This window comes from Paramisgurnus dabryanus, chromosome 20 (assembly GCF_030506205.2).
Source record: "Paramisgurnus dabryanus chromosome 20, PD_genome_1.1, whole genome shotgun sequence".
NCBI classification, from domain to species: domain Eukaryota; kingdom Metazoa; phylum Chordata; class Actinopteri; order Cypriniformes; family Cobitidae; genus Paramisgurnus; species Paramisgurnus dabryanus.
Window position 1 is genome coordinate 10,834,380 of NC_133356.1, and position 16,395 is coordinate 10,850,774.

Below are 16,395 nucleotides of genomic sequence, written 5' to 3' on the forward strand. Positions count from 1 at the left end.
GAAGGACATCCTGGGATTTTTAATGACCACAGAGAGTCAGGACCTCAGTTTAACGTCTCATCCGAAGGACGGTGCTTTTTGACAGTATAGTGTCCCCATCACTATACTGGGGTGTTAGGACCCACACAGACCACGGGGTGAGCACCCCCTGCTGGTCTCACTAACACCACTACCAGCAGCAACCTGGTTTTCCCAGGTGGTCTCCCATCCAAGTACTGACCAGGCTCAGCCCTGCTTAGCTTCAGTGGGCAAGCTGTCTTGGGCTACAGGGTGATATGGCTGCATTATTAATATTCCTTAAAAATTTTGTTTAGGGGATTGTTATTCACACTGATATATTGTTCAAAATGCATTTAAAATGTAACACAGATGTTCAAATCTGAACTATACTATTGTGAAATGTGTATACTGAAAATAAATTTATAAAGATGCATATCGTTCACAGAACCGAAGCTTGCAACCTAAGCATAACTAAACTATAACACTGCAAATATGTAAAAATTCTCAAATTAAGATGCTTTTTCTTGATGAGCAAAAGACCCAAGAAAATAAGTCTAGTTTTTAGACGAAAAATATCAAATTTGAGTTGTTTTGTGCATAAAACAAGCAAATCAATCTGCCAATGGGGTAAGCAATTGTAAGCATTTTCTTGAATTTTTCTTGAATTTAATGTTTAAGAAAAATTTCAAGATTTTTTTGCCTACCCCATTGGCAGATTTTTTTGCTTGTTTTATGCACAAAATCACTTAAAGGTATTGCCGAGGATTTTCTTTTTCCGGGTGGATCATCAAGACTATTGGTCCTCCTAGTTGTCATTCAGGACTGTTGCGCAATTGCATTTTTTTTAAAAAGTGGAGAAGGCGGTTCTTTTCTAAAATTCAAGAAAATCCTCCGCTACACCTTTAAATTAGATATTTTTGGTCTAAAAACTAGACTTATTTTCTTGGGTCGTTTTGCTCTTCAATTAAAAACATCTTAATTTAAGAATTATTAGATATTTTTACTGAAAACAAGACAAAAATACTAAGAATTTTTTTTGAACACCCGGCAAAAAAAAAAAAAAATCTGCCAATGGAATAAGTACATGGGGACATGGAGCAAAAATGAAATAAAGTTTCATGTGCTCACACGAAACCTTCATGTGCAGAATTTTTGTGCTCACCTGAAACTATCGCTAAAAGTTTCACGTGCGCGCACGATAGTTTAACACGAGCACGCGATAGTTTCACGCGAGCACGCAAAACTAAAATTCTGCACATGAAAGTTTCACTTGAGACATGAAGGTTTCATGTGAGCACATGAAACTATAGATTTTTTTACTCCAATGTCACCTTAGAGGCTCGGTACAAATTCACTTAAATTGTATATATTTTTTGTCTTAAAACTAGACTTATTTTCTTAGGTCATTTGCTCATCAAGAAAATACATCTTGATTTAAGAACTTTTTTATATTTCTACTGAAAACAAGACAAAAATACTAAGTAAAAAAGAGATTTTTTGCACTGTACTGATCTTTTACTGGTCTGCATGCATACATTTAGTAACAAGTAACCCACACAAGTTACTGATGTTTTATTTGTCACACAGAAACAAGTGGTAGCATAGATTCATGTGCAATAAACATAAACAACTATAACATGTATATGCATGTGTTTGGTGCAAATTCACAGATTGTCTTTGTCAGCATGCAAACTTGTTGCAATAGCATGTGAAGTTCAAATGGCCTTTTCTGCGTGGGTGCGTCTTTGGCTCGGCGTTTCAGGGTGTTAGCATGTTGTCAGATCTGTAGGTTTTCACTTGTGGCTGTAATGATGAAATCACAGATCCTGGTCATGATGTAGTTCCCACAGAGGTGGAATGTCAGTACAGTAATAGCACTGATGTTAAATTAGGCTGAGTCTGCACTAGGGCTGGACCTGAGAAACCGAGTACTAAGCCGTCTGGGTTGCATCCCACTCTTAAGGGAGAAGCAAGGAGTCGGTCGGATGAAACAAAGCCAGTTTTCCATTTAGTGTTCCAGTCAACAGCTGTGAAAAAGAAATCACTAATAAAACATCCCGCATCTTTACAGAACAAATAAGTGCATGAGAAAAAGTTAACCTTGTTTGCTTTAAATGTAAATATGTTATAACTTCCAAAAATACATCTTACATGTTGTTTTATGTAATCAATGGCATAATAGAAAATTTCCTAATCGAGTATTGGCGTTAAACCACAGACAAAGCAGAAATGTTATTCATAACACATCTGTTGGCCTTTAATGATGGTCTTGAAAAGATGGGGTTCATTTGTTTATATTTGCCAATAAACTTTTATGTCCAGCGCTTTGAATTATGCTCTCCCGAAGCGAATTAGCCATTTAGTCACGAAACCGCATTTAATCGGGAGTTTGTTAATTGGAAACCCATCAATTCTTGTCAGCTCAGGGATTTTTTACTAACTGAATGTCTTTGTCCGTTTGATAGGCACAAATCATAAGAAAATCTCACAAGTGTGAAGAGGAGAAACGGAGATAACAAGGATGAGCTCACTATTTTATCATAGGTGGGATATTGTCCAATAAGATTTTACAGAGTGACATAAAACTGTCTCTGATGCAATATGGAGTAGGTTCTGAAGATACAATATCACAAACCTGTCTTGATGAACACATTTAAATCTCTTGAAAGACATTTTAAAGACGTTTAAAAAGCTAAATGGATTACGAGCTTGGAACATATTATCTGGTCTGTAAAAAATCACTTTCAGATCCAAATTTTTCACTCTCAATTTGATTATTTGTTACCATGGACCACAAAATCAGTCATAAGAAGCACGGGTATTTGTATCAAAAGCCAAAAATACATTGTATGGGACAAAATGATAATTTTTTATGACAAAATAATTAGGATATTATGTAAAAATGAAGGTATTTTGTAAATTTCCCACCGAAAATATATTCCAAAACTTATTTCTGTGATTGGATGCAGTTGCTATAGACTTCATTTGGACAACTTAAAAGGCGACTTTCTCAATATTTAGATTTTTGCACCATCATTTTCAAACAGTTGTATCTCTGCCAAATATTGGGTCTCATTCACTGAGCATATGTGTGCACAAATGTGTGCGTGATGTGCATACGGATGTTTTTTACAAACAACTTATGATTCAACAAAAATTCTTCTTAATGTACGCAAAAATTCAAGAAAACCTAAAACCACTCATATGCAATAATCACGTAATCAAATACAAGGCTATAATTATAATGTGTATGATAATGTTGATATATAAAATGTAAATGATTATATTTTATATTACAATATTTTCTGTATTATATATTATGGTGTTATGGTATGGTGTCTGCGTGGACCCGCTGCGCGGTGGGCATTCAAATTACGCTTACGTATGAGGGACAAAAATGGAAACGTCCGTTCGGACCGAAATCTATGATTTGTTGAAAATGTTTTGGTCCTACGCCTTTCACAGATGACATAAATTTCTACAAATACATTTAAACAACTTAACACAGTGATTGTTATCAGGATGTGAGGAGACTTTTAACCAGCATAACAAAAAATGTTTCAGGATCAAATCTGTTACCCTACCTTTAATGCCTAAAGTAAACCTCATGTAAATGTAATGAGAAGCCCAAACATCAATCACTTGATCTCCTGTTTGTTTTATTTTAGATACAGATGCGCGTCTCTATCATATAAATTAAATGTCATATTTGTAAACGCATCCAATACTTTTTTAATGTTACTCCGGTTCGTGGACAGCACTGGCTTCCTCCAGCGACAGCAAAACCTCCCAAATTAAAATGCAAAGCAAAACGGAAACTTTGCCGATAATAAATAAGAAGAAATAAGAAGAAATTTTCTGTGGACAAGGGCTGTGGAAAACCCTTATATGAAGCTGGTTTGGGCATGTTTTATGCAAATTATCAACCCTTTTGCACGCGGCCGACACTCCAAATTCACTTACGTAAGAACAAGTATAAGAACAAATTCATGTGCGCACTTGTTGTGAATAAGTCGTAAAGTTTTCATGAAAAGTTCATGTGTACACACAAATACGAAAAACGTACGCAATTATTAGTGAATGAGACCCATAGTCCTTTCCTTACAAACAGAAAAATGAGCAAAATTAAAGAAAAAGTGGGTGGGTCCAATATCATTGGTCTTAAAAAGAAGGTGTGTCTTATCTCACCTACATATAATGGCTCTGACACCCATGGGTACTATACATTGGCATATACGTCACTTTCACTTCATCAATATAGCTACATTTTATTAAGGTGTCTAATGACAAATTCAAAAATTCTCTCTGACGCCTTGAAATGATTGTTGCTTATTGGAAAATACCTATCTTGGATGAAGTGCAAGTAAAAATCCAGTATAAACATGGCTTTATTACCTTCATTTTTATGAAGATATTGAAATAACAGATAATAAAATTGGAAAGGATACATGTTTCCAATATAAAGGTTCCAATATAAATCTCTCAACCTACAATAAATGAAACTTTCCCATGCATCCTGATCCTCCCGTCTTCAACTTTATTTCATTCTGTAATACTACTACATGATTTTGTTTTTACTACAACCTACAAATGATTTTACAAGCAACCTGACCATAAATCTAAATTCTTCATCCAAAATAATCGACTTTATAATTTACTGCAGGAGTGCTAAGTAAGTAAAGAATACTTCCAGAAAGTACAAACTGACATCAAACACTGTAAGAAATATGCTATTTAACACATTATGTGTCATTTTGTGTTCAAATAGGGACAACACAAGATGTGTTAAAACAACACAAAATGTGGTGTTCCAATAATAACACAGAGATGTGTCTAGTGTGTTGTCCCTAAACTAACATAACCGTTTTAAGAGTGAACTTGTAGACATGTTTACATGTATACGCACAGCACACATGGGAATATTTTATTGGGGTATGAGTGAGTGGACGTCAGGATATACTGCATTTGGACAAGTCTGGTAGTAGCCCATTAAATCTAGGTTTCGAGTGCCAGATACACTGCCAGCAAAAAATTGATATACAATCTATGTATGAGTTTAAAGTGAATAGCTTTAAATTTCAGAGCTCAGATTGAAAATTATATACGAAAGGTAGGAAGAAGAACTGAAAGCTGGCCACCAGATTCACCGCTTATGTCAGTGTATACAGGTAGAAGGGCCTCCAAAAAATTTATAAATCTGCGGACCTTCAGAGGAAAAACTGAGACAAAGAAGACTGACAGTGCCACTGCCCAAAGCCACAAGAGTTATACAATGAGGAAAATATGCCATCTTTCTTGGCTTACTCCACTATTCGCCAATCTTAATGTGTTAAAGACTGGGTGAGAGAATGTGTTTTGCATGGTTAGGATGCAGTGAAGAAATTGGGACATACAACACGTAGTTTGACTACAAATTCCCTTTTTTTGTGGCGTGTATACCAAAGAGTTGGAAAATGCCAGGTGGACGCCGAATGTGGGCACTTTCCAGCGTTTTTTAGCTAAGTGCTTTTGTTGCTATGATATGTCTGCTTTGTTTATCACTTGTTGAACCAGTTGTTTTTTGTGATATTTGTCCCGTCCCTCCTTCACTGGGGTTGGATGGCCGAGTGAGAAGTTACATTGACGAGTGGAGAGTTTCACCCAAAGTTGAACATGTTTTAACTCTGGGCACTCAGCGCTGAGCGTAGAAAAAATGCAGAGCACCCAGGGAAAAAAAATGCCAGTCATCAGGACGTTTCATTGGAAACAATTGAAAACATGCGCCGGCCACTGGCGTAAACGCCTTGGTGTACACACTCCCTTAGTCTTTATTGCCAATATATTTTTAACCTAGCATTGGGTAAAGAAAGGGACGAACCCAACCTGTTGGGTTGTAATTTAACCTCTGCTTGTTCTTTTTTTTAAATCCAAAATGCTGGGTTGATTTAACCCATTGTTGGGTCAAATATAAACTTTTTCTGGGTTAATTTAACCCAAAAGCTGGGTTTGAACCTTTTTGACCCAACGATGGGTTGAAACCCAACATTCTTTAGAGATTATAGTCTTGTTTGACTTTTGCATATTTCTATTTAATACCATATTCTTGTACATTTCCATCCATAGGCTTAAAGGGACACTCCACTTTTTTGAAAATATGCTCATTTTCCAGCTCCCCTAGAGTTTGGCATAGCTTAGCATAATCCATTGAATCTGATTAGACCATTAGCATCGCGCTAATAAATAATTTTCCTCTTTAAAACTTGACTTTTCTGTAGTTACATTGTGTACTAAGACCAATTGAAAAATTAAAAATTGTGATTTTCTAGGCTCTCATTCAGGTGTAATAATCAAGGACTTTGCTGCCTTAACATGGCTGCAGGAGGCGTAGTGATATTACGCAGTGCCTGAAAATAGTCCCCTTGGTTAGTTTCATAGCAGGGGACTATTTTGTTTGACTATAATGTTTTACTCTAGGAGAGCTTGAAAATGAGCATATTTTCAAAAAAAGTGGAGTGTTCCTTTAAGATGGATACCATCCATAGCAATCTTTCAGAATAGATATTAGTTGAATGACCCCAGGTCTTGCATATATCAGGCATTCTGATCGCACTGTTTATGTCCACATGCTGTCTGAGATATTTAGTACCTGATTCTAGGAATTATGCAAATCACATAACGGCACAAAATCCCCAAAGCATCTGTCTTGAACACAATTTCCATTTTGCAATACCTAATCTTGCAGGCCAGATTTGAGCGATAGATTTCACAGCGGACTCTGGATCAGACATAGTTTACTTGGACTACACAACATCACCTAAATCATCTTTTCCAAAAGTTAAGAGTGTGCTAAACTATGCCAAAAATCAGTATGTCTGTTAAAAAACAAAACGGCTGCTTATCATTGTTAAATAACGGTAGATCGAACAAAAGAAACTACACAAGGTAAACAAAAAACTAATTTTCATAATCTGATGCCTGTGCCAGTATGCAAAGACAAATAAAGTACACTGTAAAAATGAAGTCAAACCATTTATTTCTATGTTACTTTAACTTAACAAATTCAGTTAAACATTTTCAAATAGTTTTTGAGTTATGTCAACTTAAAATAGTAGGTTGATTTGACTTGCCAAGTGTACTGCATAGATGTTTGATAGTGGTAGGAGAACCTGTGCGATATCACAGAAGACAGCTGTAAATGTCACAGAAGGGTCACATTTTAGCACTACCTTTAACAGGAACGTCCCAGATTTGGCCTCATGGGTAAAATTCCCAAAATGGAAAATCTCACTCACTTTCACTGAAGTCTGCTAGGTGGTCAAGCTGTGTGCATCTGTAGATGTCAAGGCCAGAGCTAAGGATTACTACATAGTAGCTATTTTGCTCAAACGCCAGGCGTGTGAGTCACATACTGTGATATCTTCATGTGCTCTGTTTAAATTACTGTATTATTCTCTTGCCTCTTTCGTTTGCCAACAATGACTTAACCTTAATGACACAAAAGCCGACGTTCTTAAATTATCTTAATAAAAAATTGAACTCAGGGAAAAGTTTACCCAAAAATGAAAGTTCTGTAATCGTTTACAAACCCAATGACTTCCTTTTTTCCAATGAACGGAAAGGTGAATGTTTCTCAAGTAAAAGTCATTGACATCGCGTGCATGCGCATTCAACCCCAGTGGAGGAGGGCTGTGACAAATATCACAAAAACCAACTAATGCAACGTTCAACAAGTGGTAAACAAAGCAGACGTATCATAGCAACAAAAGCGCTTAGTTTAAATAAACGCGCGCATGCCCGTGATGTCAATGACTTTTACTTGAGAAACATTCACCTTTCATTGAAATCGTGGGCATGGGCGTCGAATTTCTGGGTCGAAAAATCTTTTTAAACCTGCGTGTTACTTTAAAATACATGGCATGTCATATCCACTTCTCGCCGCATGGTTGTAGTTTTTTTTACTAAATACTACAATAAATACATGAAGAAGAACCACCGGAGCGTTTGATATTTTGAGCTTTCAGTCCTGAGGTGTTTTTATTTTACAGCAACTGTTTGAAAATTTCTGTCACTTTCAACCGGTCGTTGTGCTTCCACTCAACTCAGGGCACCAATGAAAGGTAGGTGTGACAAAATATATATCTTTTATCTTGGTACTGAGGAAAATATATCGAAATCTATGAAGAAGAAGATATTTAAATAAATCGTGGAAATTTGGTAGTCACGTTTGAGGTGGTAGATTAGCGAACGTCCTGTCAGAACATCAGAACTGGAGGCATCGTTCTAAAAACCATGGGTCTGAGTCTGAATATGAAAAACAAATTCCAACTAAATGGCCCATTCCAACTAAAACAGTAAATGTTCATGATTTTATTTGAAAGAACTAACAAAATGCTACCTTCTGTTCAAATTTCATGCAAATATCTGATAAAATGAGAAAGTAGCAAAAACATGTGAATAAGCAGCATTTTCGGTCACACACCTTTAATTGACATCCATATACATCCATATAACTTTTTCCTCTGATTTCTACTACTCAGTCTCATATAGGTGCGTATAAATAGCACGAAGTGTAAAAATCTTTCACTTAAACATCTCATCCTTTTGCCATTTTATTTATTGGTTTCTCAAATTTTTTCAGTTTTTTAAACCATTTTCGCTTGGGTTTAGTGTTAGATTTCAGATTTGCTTAAGGAGGTTATTTAATATACAGGTTTCTCCATGTTTTTGTCTATATTTAAGACATGGTCGCTTGGAGTTGGGGTTAGAATTGGGGTTTGGGTTAGGATGTCATTTTTATATAAAAAAGTAGTTCTAACCCTATACCCAAGGTAAATGGTAAAAAATGTTTTTTTTTGAGAAACCTATACATAAAACGTCAAAAAAAGATGCGCCGTTTCAGTTAATGGGAAGGACTGGCGTATCATATGCACGCCAAAGTGGAATTTGGCGTATGTATTGCACGATTTTTACACTTTGTGCTATTTATACGCAACTCCGTGAGACTTGGTTCGATATATCATAACATAAATATGATAACTTTTTCGATCCAGGTATCTTTGTAAAGGGAAATGTCTGCTTTTGAGCTTTGAGGTTTTTGAAAATGTTGTCATCATATCTACAATAAGATATTTGATTGGCTAAATAACAAGCATTATGGCATATGTCATTTATAGGTCAAACCCAAAAAGGCCATATTTCATTACCGTTTCAGAGATTTTTTTGATCAATTATTCTATGGAGTGTAATTTTAAGTTATATGGTTACAACTAAAGTACACTCTAAAAATGGTGCTAAATAGCACTAAAAGTGGTTCACTGGCTCATTATCATAAGATAACCATATTTAGTGCTAAGCAGCACCTAATGTAGCGCCTGTGTAGAACCATATTGTGCTATGTTGAACCCTAAGTGGTTCTATAGTCATGCTTTAGCACCACTCAGTCAATATTTTCATATTCATCCATAACCTAAAAATTACATAATGATTATATGATAATGATACACAATGATACAGTACATAATCAGTCCTTCCAGAAATAAGCGGGTTTTTTGTGATTGTTGCGTCCAAAAATCCTTGATCTTGCCGCATGTTTCTTAAAAAATGCGATGCAATATGCAGGATATTTATGCAATTTTATGCAATGAATTTGGGGGAACTTGCAAAAATTGCGTGAACTTGCAAAAACTATTTTCAGCTTTTGCAGCTTTTCAATGATGTTCACGTCACATAATCATGTCACTTCATAACGTTCCCATTACAACACGGAACATGGCTGCGCTTGTGTGAGGTAAATGCAACATTTTCAACTTTCTGCTATAAGATACATGTGATTTTTGCTACAAAAATGCGGGGATTATGAAATCATGCAAGCTTGCATATTTTGCGCACAGAAATCTGCAATTTATGCGGAGAAAGTGCGACATATTTGAAAAAATTCGTTACCTACATAAATATGCGGACTTTGGCTGATTATGCGTTAAATCAAGCGATCGCATAATCGCATTATTCTGAAGGGACTGCATAATTTACATCTACTAATTTTTACGATGATTTACCAATCAAATTTGATAAATACAGTATTTAATTGGGTATAGTGTTAGGTTGAAGCTTCTCCTGTTACCCCAGAATGAATGGGATAAGTATAAATACCGCATTCTTCACAAGTAAAAAGCTTGCAAAAATATTTCAATGGAAGAATCTGTTTATTACGGCACTGGGAATGAATGCAGAGTTAAAGCGATGACCTCAAGGCTTTGTGGCCGTTTAATGCTACATGGCTTTCTTAGCGCAGGATCTGTCCAATCGTCACAAAGCAGCCAAGAGATACAGCTACAGCTGTTTATGCAATAAAGTCCGGTCTCTGCCTGAAGATATAACTCTTGCGCTCAGAAAATCCATGTGCTTCAACTAAATGTGCTGAAGTAATATATATTTTATACAGTAGGGAACCTATATGGATGCAGAAATAAAATGTCAAGCAGTTTCATTTATGGGATTACTAGAGTAAACATGGTTGCAGGTCACTCACAATCTCCATTAGTTAAATATTGTACATTGACTTTCTAATATCAAATACTGCGCTCTTTATCTGTCTAGTTGTCCAAAAGTAATGAGATTTGAAACAAAGAATGCATGAACTTTGCCTTTAAACTACCCAGACCTCTGTAACAGAGCCAGGACGACAAAGGGATCACTAAGAATTTCCATTTCCAAGCTTGGAAATCTGAAAGAAGAACAAAGAAAAGGCCAAAACGCTGCCTGCAAATCCCAAGGCCATCCGCATATCCATACCAGCTCAAAACAACAGGAGCGATTCACACTGGAGAATATAAGACAAAATATATACTGTAGGCCTGGATGTGATTATGTGATTAAAGGATGATGGATCAGAGGCAGCCAAATGTGCATGTTTATGTTTTTCTAAGAAATGAGAACATGGCTTTTTCTGGCATAACGATGTCAATCTGCTGATTATTGAAATTTACCTAGATTAAGTGATAAACCGGTGACCTTTTTTCAGAGACGACTTCATTTCCTTCTCCAGTACAGACAGGCTGCTCTTGAACATCTGCTGTTTTGTGTTTAAGACAACTTACAAAGAAAAACAAGCAGGCTTTGTCTACATCAGTGGTTTTTATCGTATGTACAAACACAGCCTCATCAATAACGCTCAGGTAACGCCTTAATCCACACTAAACCAGAAATTTAGTTCACCATTAAACTACAGTTAACCAAAAATATAAATTTCGGTCATGGCTTACTTTTAAATACACTTTGGCTTTAAAATATAACATACACAGTAACATACAATTGATGTTTGTACTTTTTTGTATTGTTCCTGAATGTACCAAAGAGATGTCATACCAGTGAAATGTATGGCAAGAGGACAGAATGCGAAGCGTTTAATGCAGAGCAGGTGCATGACATTGTATTAGCTGAGGTTAATACTGTAAATACTGTAACCATGACACTACAGCCTGCAGGCGGCTACAGGAAACCCTTTACAAAAACTATGACAATTACAACTTAAGTCTTTTTCTGAATGTATGGGGTTTGTTACATGGACTTTATGTTGGAGGACTAGGGGAGAGCGGGGCACAAAGTAACGCTTTTGGCTTTTATCATTCAAAAAATATTTAAGTTATAAATTAATCATTTTTTACACAATCAACACACACATCTCTGTTACGAATGAACACTAAGGGGGCGTGTACACCAAAACGTTTACGCCTGCGGCCGGCGCATGTTTTCAATTGTTTGCATTTTTCAAAAAAGCCAGCAGTTAGCTATTTTCTTCCGCGCAGAAAACCAGCGCTCAGCGGTTTTTCTGCGTTCAGCGCAGAGAGTTGAAAAATACTCAACTTTGGGTTAAAAGCTCCGCTCTTCAATGTCAGTTCTCACACGGCCGTCTAATAATCACAGTGAAGGAGGGGCGGGACATTACCACAGCAACCAACAGGCTCACAGCTCAAGTATCAGAGCTACCAAAGCGCTCAGCTGAAAAACAGCTGGCATTCGGCGTCCTCCAGGCATTTTCAGCCGAGTTTAAAAGTCTGGGATATGCCAAACCCCTTAAGGGGCGTGCACACCAAAGCTTTTACGCCCGCGGCCGTCGCATGTTTTCAGTTGTTTCCAATGGAAGCTCCTTTTTCAAATCAGCCAGCAGCTAGCATTTTTTTTCCGCGCTGAAAGCCGGAAATCGGCAGCTGAGCGCCGAGAGTTGAACGAGATACAACTTTAAGTGAAAAGCTCCGCTCGTCAATGTCAGTTCTCACGCGGCCGTCCAATCACAGTGGAGGAGGGCGGGACAAATATCACAACAACCAACCGCCGCATCGTACAACGACTGATAAACAAATCAGAAGTATCACAGTAACCAAAGCGCTCAGCTGAAGAAGGCCGGCGCTCAGCTGATCAAACAGCTGGCATTCGGTGTCCTCCGGGCTTTTTCAGCCGTGTAAAAAGCTTTTAGGCTGGCGGCTGGCGGCTGGCGTATGTTTTTTTAAGTATTTCCAATGGAAGTAGCTGGCTTTTTTCTACACTGAAAAATTCGGCATTCCACATTTTTCCATGGTTAGGGGCGGGACACAGCAAAACTTTTAAACGCGGCTGAAAACGCCTGGAGGACACCAATTACCAGCTGTTTTTTCAGCTGAGCGCCAGCTTTCTTCAGCCGAGCGATTTAGTAGCTGTGATACTTGAGCTGTGACACGGTTGAACTGACATTGACAAGCGAAGCTTTTCACACAAAGTTTAATCTCTTTCAACTCTCGATGCTCAGCGCCGAGCGAGGAAAAACTACAGAGCGCCGGTTTTCAGTGTGGAAGAAAACCGCTAGTTGCTGGCTTATTTGAAAAACGCTGAGCTTCCATTGGAAACAACTGAAAACATGCACCAGCCGCTGGCGTAAAAGCTTTGGTGTGCATGCCCCCTTACCGTGGGTTCACACCAGCCGCGTTTGAGGCGTCAAATTCGCGTCTACCGTGTCTAGTTTGCTGCTTGAACATTTTGAGTTTACTCGGTTCATTAACCTGCGAAAGACGCGCGTGAAATTGTAGTTATCGAGAAATTCACGCGGAAATTCGTGTCATGGGAATCACGTCTCGCTTTCTGTAATCACGTCATTCCTAGAGCCAGCTCCTGATTGGTTAACACGGCACATTTTTCCGCCAAAGTTAAAATTTTTCAACTTGCCTGTTTCCTGCGGCAACGCTCAACTCACGCCATTCGCGCGAACTAGACGCATGAAAGAGGCGGCATCACATCTACCGCGGGAATGAGGCAGAATTGCATCTACCGCGCAGCGCGAATGAGGCGGAATCACATCTATCGCGTTACACACCCCGTTACACGGCGCGCTACACGCCCTATTCGCACCGTGAGCCCTCCAGACGTGCGTCAATGCGTCTTTACATTGACTTAAAAATGAAATCACTTGCGCTTGACGCCACTACGGCGGCTGGTCTGAACGCAGCATTAGCGTTGAGTGCCGGGAGTTGAAAAATATTCAACTTTGAGTAAAAAGTTTAGCTTGTAAATATCAGTAGCCGTCTAATCACAGTGGAGGAGGGGTGGGACAAATATCACAACAACCAATTGGCACATCGTACAACTACTGATAAACCAAAAGTATGACAGAAACCAAAGCGCTCAGCTGTCGAAAGCTGGCAGTCGGCTGAAAAGAGCAGGCGGACACCAAAAGATAGCTTTTCCAGCCGAGCTTTGGTGTGCATGCCCCTTTATAGATTGTTTGTGGGACCTACCGTTATCGTACAATTACACCGAATGTGACAGAAGTGCAAATTTTACAACTTACCGCATAGATGGGGTACAGAGGGTTTGTTGTAACACCTGCTAGAAAATTTTTCATTTATTAGCAGTTGCTGACATGTTTCAAAATGGTGTTATATTTTAGGTAACAAGACAGTGATTAAAATAATATAAGGTTGAATTTAGTGACTTACACACCCAACCCAAGAATTTTTTTTTATTTACTTCCATGCCTCCAAAACACTCTTTGTTCAATATCTTAACCAAAACACATCAAAACGTTTTACAAATTCACAGAAGAAAAAGATCAAAAGCACGGATTGCTCGGCCCTGTATAAATATGTGTCCGTGTTACAATTAACCCCGCGTTAGTTTGTGTACTGTATGTTGAGGCCATGAAATGTGATCCTGTAATCAGTTACAGTTTGGGATGATCAGTTAAAGTGCTTGATCTACTGTAAACAACAAAAACACACCCATTGTCATACTTTGAGCATTGACATGAAACTAAGATAAATTATTGGAAATTTCCAAGTGATGTGATGACATTTCTTCATGCAATGCTCAAAATATTGACAGTACAAACCTACACAACCTCTGTGTTTGTCAAACTTTGATGTGGGTGACTTAAGTGATCTTCTCCAGGGCTCTTCAGACTATGTCAGGCTGACGTGTGGTTGCACAATGATGGATTGCCCACAAAAATGTTTATATTTCACAATGACAGAGAAATTTGGATCCAGATTTGACCAGATATTTTATGCTCAATAACTCTTTCCTTTGAGACTCATCACCCGTGCTGCTTCAGTTTTAATTAGTTTTACAGGAGAAACATGTCAAAGAGAATATTAAATCATTTCCTATAAATCCTCTCATACAACAGAATCAAAACCATTTAAGAGGAAGTGTTCAAATACGAACTGTTTTTCCTATTTGTGGTTAACATGAAAAAATTACTGAACCATGTTCTGAATGGCTGTGTAACAATGCGCTTTACACAAGCATGCTTTAAAGTATCATTTGCATGTTCTAAGCATCTATAAGGTATTAATGTAATGGGAGGTCTAGCTACTTAATAAAATACTGTACATGTGGTACATTTCAAGAGCTGCCAGTGAAAGTTTCTCTCTTCAAGCTTTCCTATTAGTAAACAGAGCAAAGCAGATAAGCACATACTTTTTCCACTATGATAAGACGTGTTCAGTCCATGACTGATGATTTATACGGCACCACAACCATTGCCGGGATCCAGAATTTAACAAGGCTCTGAAAAGTTTTAAGAAACTTTTTGAAAGGCTTTGAGATAAAGACAGAGGAAGACTGGAAGCCAAAATAAAGTGCTAAAAGAATCAAGCAAACATAAAGGGGGTCAGGAGGTAATAAGACAGACTCCATCATAAATCTAACTCTGAAGTCTGAGATAATGTGTTCCCAAAAGTATTTGTACACTTTTTTTTTTGTTTTTTTTTTGTTTTTGCCTTTATTTATTAACAGTAAATGAGGAAAGGAAAGTACAGGGAGGAGAGAGGGGTATGGGATCGGCAAATGACCACGAGCTGGGAATCGAACTCGGGTCGCCGAAAGTGCAAAAGCACCACATTTCGGAGCGCTCCCACTAGACCATCGACTCTGACAAGTATTTGTTCACTTAAACCACACATAAAAAATACAGGAAAATATCAAAACAGATCAAATTTTGAAAAATAAGAAATGGCTTCCAAACAAGTTCCTGCTATTGGATGGTAAAACCAGTGTAGGGAAGCTACTTTAAAACTGTAGTAGATAAACTACAAGCTACGAATCAATAAAAGTAGTTAAACTACAGCGAAGCTACCCATCTGAAAAAGTAGTTACTAGTAAAAAAAAAAAAATAGAAAGCACAAAATGTTTTAAATTACTTAGAAACACTTATTTCAGCTCTTTATGATATGAATTATAAATCATTTTTAAAAAAAAATCGTTTTTTCAACGGAGTTTCAAAGGACTCAGAGTATTATCTAGCAAAACGATTGTCATTTTTGACAAGAAAAAAATATGCACTTTTAAAACACAACTTCTCGTCTTCCTCCGGTCGTGTGACGTGCCAGCGCGACATCACGCAATACGAACGCAAAACTACGCCCCAATGTTTACAAGTGTGGAGAAAGAGGACCGTTCCGACGTTGTTGGATGTGGAATGATACTAATTAATGTCTTTGTGTCAGTTTATTGTTTAAAATGGTCCGCAAATGTGCGTTTCATATATGTAACACGTGACCTTTCTACGTCACAACGCGTTTGCGTGAGGTCGCACTGGCGCTTTTCAGGACCGGAGGAAGACAAGAAGTTGTGTTTTAAAAGTGCATATTTTTTTTCTTGTTAGATAAGACCCTTATGCCTCGTTTGGGATCGTTTACAGTCCTTTGAAACTCCGTTTAAAAAAACTGTTAAGTGTTGAGTTAAGTATTAAGTGTTGGGTTCTATTAAAGTCCATTAAAATGAGAAAAATCCATGGTATGTTTTCCTCAAAAAACATAATTTCTTCTCGACTGAACAAAGAAAGACATCAACATTTTGAATGACATGGTGGTGAGTAAATTATCTGGATTTTTTTAAGAAAATTGACTAATCCTTTAAGTAAACATAAAACATTTTCAGTTTTTATCA

General features: G+C 37.6%; 1 protein-coding gene across 1 annotated transcript in view; it reads right to left on the reverse strand.

Annotated features, from left to right (window-relative positions):
- Window positions 1-1,547: 1,547 nt before the first annotated feature.
- The window catches only part of wdr27 (WD repeat domain 27), a 58,399-nt gene continuing 43,551 nt past the window's right edge, over window positions 1,548-16,395 (reverse strand). The window contains exon 24 of the mRNA XM_065296405.2: window positions 1,548-2,027. Within this exon, the coding sequence (XP_065152477.1) occupies window positions 1,959-2,027 (69 nt within the window). The 3' untranslated portion in view covers window positions 1,548-1,958. The remainder of the gene's footprint in view (window positions 2,028-16,395) is intronic.